Source organism: Manis pentadactyla, chromosome 12 (genome assembly GCF_030020395.1).
Source record: "Manis pentadactyla isolate mManPen7 chromosome 12, mManPen7.hap1, whole genome shotgun sequence".
In the NCBI taxonomy this organism is placed as follows: Eukaryota; Metazoa; Chordata; class Mammalia; order Pholidota; family Manidae; genus Manis; species Manis pentadactyla.
Genome location: NC_080030.1, coordinates 20,852,318 through 20,864,811, shown reverse-complemented (window position 1 = coordinate 20,864,811; position 12,494 = coordinate 20,852,318). Strand labels below are relative to the sequence as shown.

At 46.5% G+C, this 12,494-nt stretch overlaps 1 protein-coding gene across 5 annotated transcripts in view; it reads left to right on the top strand.

Moving 5' to 3' along the window:
- Positions 1 to 146: 146 nt before the first annotated feature.
- Positions 147 to 12,494, top strand: part of RAB4A (RAB4A, member RAS oncogene family) — a 61,844-nt gene continuing 49,496 nt past the window's right edge. For 3 of the 5 annotated variants that reach the window (XM_057490225.1, XM_036904471.2, XM_036904463.2), the window contains exon 1: positions 148 to 384. In XM_057490225.1, the coding sequence (XP_057346208.1) occupies positions 354 to 384 (31 nt within the window). In that variant the 5' untranslated portion in view covers positions 148 to 353. Of the gene's footprint in view, positions 385 to 12,494 lie in introns of all 5 variants that reach the window. The other 2 variants (XM_036904491.2, XM_036904500.2) reach the window with 1 other exon arrangement.

The following is a 12,494-nucleotide window of genomic DNA, read 5'->3' as shown; positions in this document are numbered from 1 at the left end:
CCGCGCGCCCCCGGCCCGCGCGCTCCGGGGCCTGCGGCGACTGCGGGCTGCGGGCTCCGTGCGCAGGCGCGGCCGCGGGTGGGGGCCGGACGGCGAGCCCAGAGCTCCGGGTCCGGGTCCGCGTCCGGGTGCGGGCGGGCGGCGGGGGCCGTGCGCCTGCGCGCAGCCGGCAGTCCAGCAGGGCCGCGGCCGCGGGAGGCGGGCGGCTGCCTTGGGGACCGCGGCCCCCACCCCGCCCCGGTGCCCGCCCCGCTCTGGTACCCCGGAGACGCGGCGGACGACCCCGGGTCCCCTCCCGCGGGCCGCGCAGGAGCTGCAGCCGGTGATCCAGCGAGGGGCGGTGCCGCCCCAACATGTCGCAGACGGCCATGTCCGAGACCTACGGTACGGGCGGGGTGGCGGGGAGCGCGGGGCCGGGGAGGGAGAGGCTCCCGGCGGGGAAGGGGCGGGCGCGGGCTCCTGGCTCGGGGGTCCGGGCTGGGCTTGGCGGGGACGCGGGGCCCGGGGATGGGAGGGTGTCCCGGCGGGGGGGGGGAGGGACTGGGCGGGCTGGGGGCGCAGCGGGCGCGGGCCCCAGGCTCGGGTGTCCGGGCTGGGCTTGGCGGGGACGCGGGGGCGGAGGAGGGGAGGGGGTCCCGGCGCGGGAGGAGCGGGGCGGGCTGAGGGCGCAGAGGACGCGGGCCCCAGGCTCGGGTGTCCGGGCTGGGCTTGGCGGGGACTCGGGGGCGGGGTAGGGGAGGGGGTCCCGGCGGGGTGGGTCGGGCTGGGGGCGCAGGGGGCACAGGAGGCGCGGGCTAGGGGTGCAGGGGGCGCGGGCCCCAGGCTCGGGGGTCCGGGCTGGGGATGGAGGGGCCTCAGGCTGCGCTGTGTACAGCCATTTATGTGGTTAGGTTTTAAAGTTTCCTCTGGTTTTTCTCCGCGCTTCCACCGGTATGGTTTTTCTTTCTTAGTCTAATTTCAATTGTTGAGGGTCTTAGAAGCCAGTCAGAGCCTGTGCCATCTGCGATAGTGTCCCCAGCGAGGATAGGGAACGGCTTAGGGCGACGCCTGTATTTCAGTAGGTTCCAGTTTGACCTTCCTGGTCTGGAATGTCTTTCTTTGCAACTGGGATAACAATGAGCAGTTGTCCACGGACTAATCCATTTCTTCTTCCTGGGACCTCCTGCTTCACTTACTTCTATCTCAGGGGTTTTTAGCGTTTGCATTATGCCTGTTCATAAATGTTTTCTCAGACCAGAAACACATTGGAAGCAGACCCCTTGCTTCCCCCCCATAGCTCCCACCCGTGGAGGTGCTCAACAAAATATATTTTTTTGAATAAACGAAAGCCGTTCCAGTTCATATACAGTGTTTTGTTTTTGTTTAGCCCTGCTTGTAACATTAAACAACACAGTATACCTCTCCTTTGTATCAGGGTTGAGGCGATGTTTGCTGGTCTGTGATCACTCTGGATGTGTGCATTTTCAGAGTGGAACTTTAACTTGGAGTTTTACAGTCCTCGGGAGAGGCTCAAGTTCACAAGGATGTACCTGAAGTCAAGTCAGTCTTGTCTGTTTATGGGACATGCTGCTCCTTCCCCTTCAGCACATAGGTGTGCACTGGCATTAGGGCAGCCTGGTGCTGGGAGACGCTGTAAGTACCGCACAAAACAGCAGGCAGGCCCTGGTCTAGTGGAGCTTACAGTCTAGCGCGGGCCGCAGTATTCATGCAGTTATGTCCCTAATAAATGAGTGGGTGGTTAAAAACCCAGGCTGGAATTCTGAAGGCATGTGGGCTTTGAAAGACGGGCCAGGGAAGCGTTAAGCAGCCAGCCCAGAGGAACAGCACATGCCCAGGCCTTGAGGGGAACGAAGTTTCAGTAAGGAGAGTACGATTGAGGCCCAGAGCCTCTGGGATGGGGGTGAGGGTGAGGCAGAGAGCATCCTGTGGAAGGGGTCAGCCTTGCTCCTAAGAGAGGGGGGTCACAGTGTGTTTGCTGTACCCCCAGCCACTACTGTGCTTCATGACACTCTGCCAAGAACTGCATATAGAAGGCTCCGGAGATCCTCTGGGAGGTTCCGGGCTTTGTGGGGTCCTTGTTGTCGGAGCTGCCTGTGCTGCTGTCATCTCACCCCTACGGTCTGGCTCTCCCTGGAGAGAACCACAGTCAATGATTTCATAAAGAAAATCACGTTCCTCTAGCAATTTTTGGTTCCATTTTTGCTTTATTTTCAAGTGCTCTTTACTCCGTACTTTTTCTCTGTAACTGGATAAGGAGCATTAGGGAGGGGTAGGAAGTCCAAGTCAGAAAACCAAGTGGGGGTGACAGATCGGTAAGAAAGCCCTGGAAGAGGCTGGGGGGTAGAGCTTCTACATCTCCTTTGTCTTACATGAAATTACCTTGATAAAAGATAGCCTACGTTTGGCATCTACACTTTGGAATTTGAACTTCTGAGCATCACAGATTAACTGATTAAATTCCGATCATAAAGCTTTGACCATTAGTGTTCTTATGTCAGGGTACCTCTCAAGTTCTTATTTTTTGCTAATTCTGAATTTAATCTGTTCCTCTAATAGAGGAAATTAGAGGAAACTATGTTAATAGAGTAGAAAGTTAGTTTTAGAAAGAGCGAGTGTGGCAGTTGAAATTGATGACCTAAAATAAAAGTCACCCTCAAGTCCTAAACTGTCACCTTCACTTATCATCGACCATATTTGCAAAGCATTGTTCCCTAAAGTAAAACAGTCAGGTTCCCTCCTTTGGACAGTTGCCTCGTAGATAGCTGTAGAGGAATGTCTGTGTAACTTGTAAACTCCTTTATACCTAAACCCTGGATACTCTGTTGCATGGACGTGCCCTGGACATTCTGACACATGGCCCAGCAATGGCTGGCCCTCCTGGCCTTGGGGAAAAGGCCTGGAAGCTGGCCTCCTGTGTGTTCCTGGCGTAACAGCAGTGGCCCCCAATGGTCACGTTAGTGTACCCAAAACGTCCAGGATGTAAGAGCATCTTACAGGGAAGTTTTGTTTTATCTTTATGGCCTGTGAATGTACCTCCCATTTCTATAAATGAAGAAATTGAGTCGCACAGGGGTTTTGTGACCTGCCAAAATCATAGTCAGAAAAAAATGGGATCTAGACTAAAATCTTAAGTGTCTGGCCTGTCCCAGGTACTATACACAACATCCCACCAAGGCATGAATGCAAACCTGGCTAGTTCTGACACAGAAGTCAGGCCTTGTACCAGGAGGCAGCTCTTTATATTGACCCATCTGTAACTCCCACAGGGAGCTGTGCCTATTTTCTCTTTTCTAGAAAAGGAGGCACTGCGTGCTTGACAGGGTATGAAGAAAAATAAAGAGCCAGTGCTTCCAATGAGCTGTTGACGAGTATTCCCACCTGCTCTAGTGACTTGAATTGAATTGAATACATTTGTCATTTTAAATGTTTGCATTTTTCTTTTTCTCAGGGATGCAGGCGTATTAAAGCAGTGTTTCACCTTCCATTGATGGGCTGGGGTCAACATTTTGCTGCCCAGAGAGCCCTAACCACAAGCATGTGGTAACAAAGACAAAATCTTAGTTTTCAAATCGAAACCCTCAATCTCAGTATCTCAAACCTGAAACCGTGATTCCCAAATATTCATTAGATTCACAACATTCTTAAAACCCTGGCCAGGTAGTATGGCCTGGAACTTCCAGAGGAACTCCAGCCTTGTAAGACTTGGGAGATCACAAACTGGCTTTACTTGATTCCTGATACTAAGGTTTGTGAGACAGAAGCAGCCAGTCAAATAAGTAGTACCAAGCAATGATGTTTAGAAAGGCGCTAAAGTAATAAGTGCTGCAGAAAATACTAGAAATGAAACTAAGGAAAAAATTAAGATCTGAGGCAGTTTGATGAAAAAATCTAAGCAAAGTCTCTCTTCACACTGGAGTTCATGCTTTCTGCAGTGAAAACAGTTTATGAAACCATACAGATCATTGGTCCTATGCTAATTTTTATTGCAATACACTCAGTGTTTTTATTTTGTGCTTTATTTTGAAAGCAGCACTGTATTATAGTATTGACCACAAAATTTTGAGAATTGTCAGGGTATTTTCTGTTAAAAATGTATTCTTATAGACAGTTGTGGGTTGAGTTGTGTCCCCTGAAAGATAATGTTCAGGTCCTAAACCCAGGGTGGACCTTGTGAGAGAAATTTGGACATAGACACATGCCAGGGAAGAGGTGATGTGAGGACAGAGGCTGAGGTCGGAGCAATGTATCTACAAGCCAAGGATCACCAGGAATGCAGGCAGCCACCACAAGCTAGGGAGAGGCAAGGAGGTATCCTTCCCTAAAACCTTCAGAGAGCATGACCTTGCTGACATCTGGTTTTGAACTTGCAGTTCCCAGAACTGTGAGACAATATGTTTCTGTGGTTCTAAGCGTTCCAATCGGTGGTATTTTGTTACGGCAGCTGTGGGAAACTAATACACAGGCTTGGTGGTCCAAATACGATTCATGGAGAAATTTTAGGCTCAGTGGGCAAGGTGTAGAGAGGATCTTCTGGTAAAGGAAATAACATCTTCAAAGTCACCTGGTGCCAATAAAGTATGAAATAAGTTGCTGTTAGGGGAATCGCCCGAATAACCATTACCTTAATTTCATAAAAGACAGGGCACATAAACAGTGTCAGCAAATGAAGCACCTGACATCAGAATAAAGGACATTTCTCTAAATTGAATACATTTGTCATTTTAAATGTTCGCATTTTTCTTTTTCTCATTCACTGAAAACTGGTGAGCATTTTAGGACCAGAGTTGAGGGAGCACTTACCACTGATTGCCCCTGAGTCCCCTGGTATACTGAGATGCAAATTCTGATGCAGCTGATGTGGGGTGCATGGAGGTTCTGCACAGACCAGCTCCCAGCCGGGGAGGTGCTATGCTGTTGGTCCAGACACCACGGTTTGAGTACCATTCTACACTGTATAATGCCGCCATACCATAGAACTTTGAAAACTTCGTTCTTTGGGAAAGCAGAAGTTGATGACAGTTTTTCCTGGTCATTTGAACCATAAAGTATCCCAGTCCTTGGCTGGGTCCCTCTTTGCTCAGAAGACTCCTGAATCTCCCGGCAGGGCATGCGCTTGGGCTAAACACCTTGTCTCCATTCCACTTGGATGGCCTAGGGTATCTTCACGTAGCGGGCTCCAAACCGACCAATTCCCCACTCCTATTCCCCAGTTTTGTATTTGTCCCGTGTACCCATTTGCCTAAGAGACAAAGTTAGAATCTACTCTTAATTCTTCTTCACCCTATCTCCTGAGCCCATCTGGTTTTTAAGTCTTTTGGACTGACCTTTCCACATAATTCTGGTCGCTGCTTATTCTAGAAGAGGTCAGGGAGGTGGTTCATAAAGGTGGTCATGCCAAAGTCCTCCGTCGCAGCTGCAGGAGCAGGTGCTCGGGTTGTTTTGCCTAACAGCCATTGTTCATAGCCTCTGGCTCCTGAGAGCAGGGAGATGAGGTGGGTTCTGGTAGCAGTAAGCTGGAAGGGGGGCTTGGTAAAATTCATATGGGTACCTAAGCCACAGTTACACAGGAAAATCATGATGATTTATGTAAATTGCATTTCCAAAGCTTTTTGAGGTCCTGGAAAAACAAGTTCATGTAAGCATACATTTGGACTTTACCTCTAATAATGCTGATATTTCTTCTGTCGAGGGCCATGTCACCAACACTCTGTGAGGGGTATCTCACATTTGGGGTCACTGTGTACAGAATTAGCCATAACAGAATCTTTTGCAAGTAATCTTCTTACCATCTTTAACTAGGCAGGAGTTCTGATGAGCTTTGCTCTGAATATTTATTTGAAATGGGAAGAAATGGGAAGATTTCTCCATGAATCATTCAGGTGTTTCTTGAATTTCTTCTCTTCAACCATCCTCTGGAGATTGGTCAGACTGATGTAATAGATTTTTCCTGATCAGTCCATTAGGGTACTTGCCAGTGAAAAGAATTTGAGGGAAAACCTTTAAATCCTGTGCCTCTTGTAACACTGGCCTTTGAATGTCACTGCTTTCTCTGCCAGGCTGACCTTCATAGTGGGCTATGTTCTGCATGTTTGAAAGAATACTTGACTTTTGCTTCTCTGTAGTTGTTGAATATGGATTAAATTTTAAACAATGTGCAGGGTACTCTTTATAGGATGGATGAGTCAGGCTAATGTGGAGGATAACCATACAGTAGTGCAACACATAAATCAAATAGACGCTGTGCATCTACACCTCATCTTCCTTTGGAAACTCCCCTCTAAGCTCTCCAAGAAAATGATTTTACTTTGAGTGAGGTTTGGCCAGTACAAGTAAATCCTGGCTAATGGTGGAGAGAAATCGTGCTTTGCAGCTCTGCCGTGGTCAAACACAGTCCCGTACCACTTAGGATGACAAACGCTTCCGTAGCAATACTTACTGCTCTCACTCTTGCGATTCTTTCTATTTCCCTTATAGGCTGTGTTTTTGATGCGTACGTTGTCTTAAAAAGCAGCTAACAATATTCAGATGTGGGGGAAAGGGACACTTCATAAAGTGTGAATAAATTACGAATGAGAGGATGTATTTTAGAGAGAGCTTTGTCATTTTTCAAATGCGAATTTTTAATCATGCAGGAAAACCTGGGGACTTAGAAAAGAAAACATCTCTCCCTTGTAATTAAAAATACTACAGGTCATGTGCTTGCTTAGTTATAGTGCCCTTGTTATTTGTCACACCAGTTATTGCAGGGGTCTGCGTACAGTGGTGCCACCTCTCTGCACTGCCTGTGGGGACCTTGCCTGACCAGTGTGCCAGTCAGTCAGCTCTCTGACTGTGACAGAGCCAGTCTTTGGAGGCTAGGATGTTAGCTCTTGGAAAGCAGAGGCCTGCTTCCGTGGCTCTGTCCCCGCTGCCGCCAGTAGTTCTCAGCACAGCCTTCAGGGGCCGCTGCCAGGGCCTTCAATTTGATTCCACATGAGAGGTGGTGTGTTTCTTCTCAGTCACAGAATGTGAAGCCAAAGACCAGAATAAATATGAGATCCACCTTTAAGACATGGTTTAGTTCATTCTTGGTAGAAATCTGTTTTTACATTGTATGTAATAGAAATGTAACTCTGATTAAAACCTCTTCCACAGAGTGCATTGTCTGAATTACAGAGGTCACCCAAGGCAGACTTTCAGAATACAGACTGCAGTCAGTGCGCAGTGTGGGAGAGCAGAGCCGCAGCTGACGCTTTGCTCCTGGAGCTGCCCCGCTGAATGACCCCGAGGAGAGAACGTGCTGGTCAAATGGAGGTTGGCCACCAGCCTCGGGGCAGGCTTTGGGTATCTGTCAAGCACCTGAGGCAACTGGCACCCTGCCCAGCAGCCCGGAGCACGTAGGGGCAGAGTATCCCTCGTGTGGCAACAGGTGTATCAGGTAACCTGACTCTGTTGTCGCAATCAAATGCCTGGTGTTTGGTGATTCTTAAGTAAACATCTGTAGAATCAACTCCCCTAGTTCTAAAGTCATGTTTTCCTAACAACCTTCTGATTATAAATGACTCTATATGACCAGAAATAAAAATTTTCAAAAAAATATGTTTAATAGCAAATTTCTGTTTAACAGATAATAGCTGATTCACCCGTTGGTCCTTTTATCAAGTGGCATGCTTCCAACTGCAAGTGGCATAAAGCCCGACTCAGAAGGCTGTTGGTGATAGGAAAATTTTCTTTTTTTTCAAATAACTGTAGGTGAGGTTTCAGGGCTGGTTCGTTCAGAAGCCCACTGTGTCAGCAAGGATATAAATTCCCCATTTCTTTCCTTATCCTCATTCGTCTGTCATAAAATGGCTACTCTGTACTCTGGGCCTGCTTCCTTGTTTATATCCCAAGCACAGAGGTGTCCTTTCCTGCATTTATGAAATGAAAGTGCTTCGTCCCCATCCGATTGGGCTGTGTTAGGCCAAGGACCTGTGCCCGGGCTGATCACTCGGATCGCACTTACTGGCATAAACCTGTGTTTCTCATCCAGTCACTGGCAGGGAAGAGGGGTCTGGGACTGACCATAACTATCCTAAAATAACCAGTGCCTGCCTTTGTGCTTTAGGGTCAATCCTGAAGTCTGGCTCCTTGGGGGAATGCCTGCCAGGGGGCACAACAGTGGCTACTACAGTTGCCAAAAGTGTCAGTACAATTCAGCTTCTACCTGCTTGTTCCAGGTAGTGATCTTCCTGAAGTTCCTGATAGGCCTACAGGTTCCCACAGCTCCAATGGGAAGGTGGTCAGAGAAAGCTGCGTAGCAGGAGAAGGAACACGGGTGTCCACACTGGGTGCACGCAGAGTGGAATCCCCGGTCTGCTTAGAAATACCAAAATTCCTCCGTGACTTTGCAAACACTGTGTACTTGCACTTGATCTTAGTTCTCCCTGTCTTTGGGAACCTGCTTAGAATAGGAGGTGTTTGAAGACTTCTGAGCCACTTTTGGCACATGGCACCTTGAGTAACGTTGTTGTAAATATGTACAGAAACTAGGATACTGTATACCTGCCACACGCCTGTATAGGAGTGAAGTCCGTATTTTGGGTTCTCATTCTACTATTAAATTCCATTGAACCCTTTGTCATTGAGACCTTGGCTGGCAGATTTTATTGGTAAAATCCATGTTAAAGTCAATTCTGTTATTATATAAACAAGTTCTCTCCAAGTGTTTACAACTATTAAAGTGTTATGAATTAAAAGTGACCCATCTCGATGGCAAGTTAAAGACAGCAGCGTGAGTAGAGCAGCAGAAATCTCCGCCCAAAACCACATATATTTTTGAAAATACAACAAATACAACTCTTCCTAAAAGAGAGACCAGAAGACACAGGACAACATCCAGACCACATCCACACCTGCGAGAACCCAGCGCCTTGCAAAGGGGGTAAGATACAAGCCCCGGCCCTGCAGGACCCGAGCGCCCCTCACCCCAGCTCCCGGGGGAGGAGAGGAGTCAGAGCTGGGGGGGAGAGGGAGCCCAGGACTGCTGAACACCCAGCCCTAGCCATCTGCACCAGAGCACAGACACACAATGCGTGGGGTGCTGGATACTAGGGAAACAGGACAGTGAGACCTGTGAGCGGGTCCCCGCAGCCGGCGCCCCTGGGACAAAGAAAAGCAAGTGCTTTTTGAAAGTCTTAAAGGGACAGGGACCCCACAGCTGGACGGAAGTGTCCAGGGACACTTAGCCCAGCAGCTGGGAGTCCCGGAGAACTCTGGGTGCCATAACCCCTGGACAGCAGGGCGGTTAGGAAGCCCCTCACGGAGATAAACGGCCTCCCGGCCGTTTCCCCTCCAACACGTCTCCGCCATATCAGAGTAGCAGGCCATGCCCAGAGCAAACGCGGAGCTAAACTCCATAGCGGCCAGGCAAGAATCAGAAGCCCCATCTGCGCACAGCTGCCCAGCACAAGCCGCTAGAGGTCGCTGTTCTCCCAGGAGAGGAGGGCCACAAACCAACAAGAAGGGACATTCTTCCAGCCATCACTTGCACCAGCTCCACAAACTATCTCTATCACCATGAAAAGGCAGAAAAATTTGATACAGAGCAAAATCACAACCCATGAGAAGGAGATAGACCTAACCAGTCTTCCTGAAAAAAGAATTCAAAACAAAAATCATAAACATGCTGACAGAGCTGCAGAGAAATATACAAGAGCTAAGGGATGATGTCCAGAGGGAGATTACAGACGTCCGGAGGGAGATTACAGAAGTGAAACAAACTCTGGAAGGATTTATAAGCAGAATGGATAAGATGCAAGAGGCCATTGATGGAATAGAAGCCAGAGAACAGGAACGCATAGAAGCTGATGCCGAGAGAGATAAAAGGATCCTCCAGGAAGGAAACAATATTAAGAGAACTGTGTGACCAATCCAAAAGGAACAATATCTACATTATAGGGGTACCAAAAGAAGAAGAGAGAGAAAAAGGGGTAGAAAGTGTCTTTGAAGAAATAATTACTGAGAACTTCCCCAAACTGGGGGAGGAAATAGTTGCTCAGACTACAGAGGCACAAAGAACTCCCAATAGAAGGGACCCAAAGAGGACAACACCAAGACACATAATAATTAAAATGGCAAAGATCAAGGACAAGGACAGAGTATTAAAGGCAGCCAGAGAGAAAAAAAAGGTCACCTACAAAGGAAAACCCATCAGGCTATCATCAGACTTCTCAACAGAAACCCTACAGGCCAGAAGAGAATGGCATGATATATTCAATGCAATGAAACAGAAAGGCCTTGAACCAAGGATACTGTATCCAGCATGATTATCATTTAAATATGAAGGAGGGATTAAACAATCCCCAGACAAGCAAAAGTTGAGGGAATTTGCTTCCCACAAACCACCTCTACAGGGTATTTTAGAGGGACTGCTCTAGATGGGAGCACTCCTAAAAAGAGCACAGAACAAAACACCCAACATATGAAGAATGGAGGAGGAGGAATAAGAAGGGAGAGAAATAATCATCAGACTGTGTTTATAGTAGCTCAATAAGCAAGTTAAGTTAGACAGTAAGGTAGTAAAGAAGCTAACCTTGAACCTTTGGTAACCACGAATCTAAAGCCTGCAATGGCAATAAGTACATATCTTTCAAAAATCACCCTAAATGTAAATGGACTGAATGCACCAATCAAAAGACACAGAGTACTAGAATGGATAGAAAAGCAAGACCCATCTATATGCTGCTTACAAGAGACTCACCTCAAACCCAAAGACATGCACAGATTAAAAGTCAAGGGATGGAAAAAGATATTTCATGCAAACAACAGAGAGAAAAAAGCTGGTGTTGCAATATTAGTATTAGACAAAATAGACTTCAAAACAAAGAAAGTAACGAGATAAAGAAGGACACTACATAATGGTAAAGGGCTCAGTCCAACAAGAAGATATAACCATTATAAACATATATGCAGCCAATACAAGAGCACCAATATATGTGAAACAAATACTAACAAAATTAAAGGAGGAAATAGAATGCAATGCATTCATTTTAGGAGACTTTATCACGCCACTCACCCCAAAGGATAGATCCACCAGACAGAAAATAAGTAAGGACATGGAGTCACTGAACAACACACTAGAACAGATGGACCTAATAGACATCTATAGAACTCTACATCCAAAAGCAACAGGACACACATTCTTCTCAAGTGCACATGGAACATTCTCCAGAATAGACCACATACTAGGCCACAAAAAGAGCCTCAGTAAATTCCAAAAGATTGAAATCCTACCAACCAACTTTTCGTACCACAAAGGTATAAAACTAGAAATAAATTGTACCAAGAAAGCAAAAAGGCTCACAAACACATGGAGGCTTAACAACACGCTTCTAAATAGTCAATGGATCAATGACCAAATTAAAATGGAGATCCAGCAATATATGGAAATAAATGACAACAACAACACAAAGCCCCAACTTCTGTGGGACACAGCGAAAGCAGTCTTAAGAGGAAAGTATATAGCAGTCCAGGCATATTTAAAGAAGGAAGAACAAACCCAAATGAATAGTCTAATGTCACAATTATCAAAATTGGAAAAAGAAGAACAAATGAGGCCTAAGGTCAGCAGATGGAGGGACATAATAAAGATCAGAGAAGAAATAAATAAAATTGAGAAGAATAAAACAATAGAAAAAATCAATGAAACCAAGAGCTGTTTCTTCGAGAAAATAAGCAAAATAGATAAGCCTCTAGCCAGACTTATTAAGAGAAAAAGAGAGTCAACACACATCGACAGAATCAGAAACAAGAAAGGAAAAATCACGATGGACCCCACAGAAATACAAAGAATTATTAGAGAATACTGTGAAAACCTGTATGCTAACAAGCTGGGAAACCTAGGAGAAATGGACAACTTCCTAGAAAAATACAACCTTCCAAGACTGACCCAGAAAGAAACAGAAAATCTAAACAGACCAATTACCAGCAACGAAATTGAATCAGTAATCAAAAAACTACCCAAGAACAAAACCCCCGGGCCAGATGGATTTACCTCGGAATTTTATCAGACATACAGAGAAGACATAACACCCATTCTCCTTAAAGTTTTCCAAAAAATAGAAGAGGAGGGAATACTCCCAAACTCATTCTATGAAGCCAACATCACCCTAATACCAAAACCAGGCAAAGTCCCCACCAAAAAAGAAAACTACAGACCAATATCCCTGATGAACGTAGATGCAAAAATACTCAACAAAATATTAGCAAACTGAATTCAAAAATACATCAAGAGGATCGTACACCATGACCAAGTGGGATTCATCCCAGGGATGCAAGGATGGCACAACATTCAAAAATCCATCAACATCATCCACCACATCAACAAAAGGAAGGACAAAAATCACATGATCATCTCCATAGATGCTGAAAAAGCATTTGACAAAATTCAACATCCATTCATGATAAAAACTCCCAACAAAATGGGCATAGACGGCAAGTACCTCAACATAATAAAGGCCATATATGATAAGCCC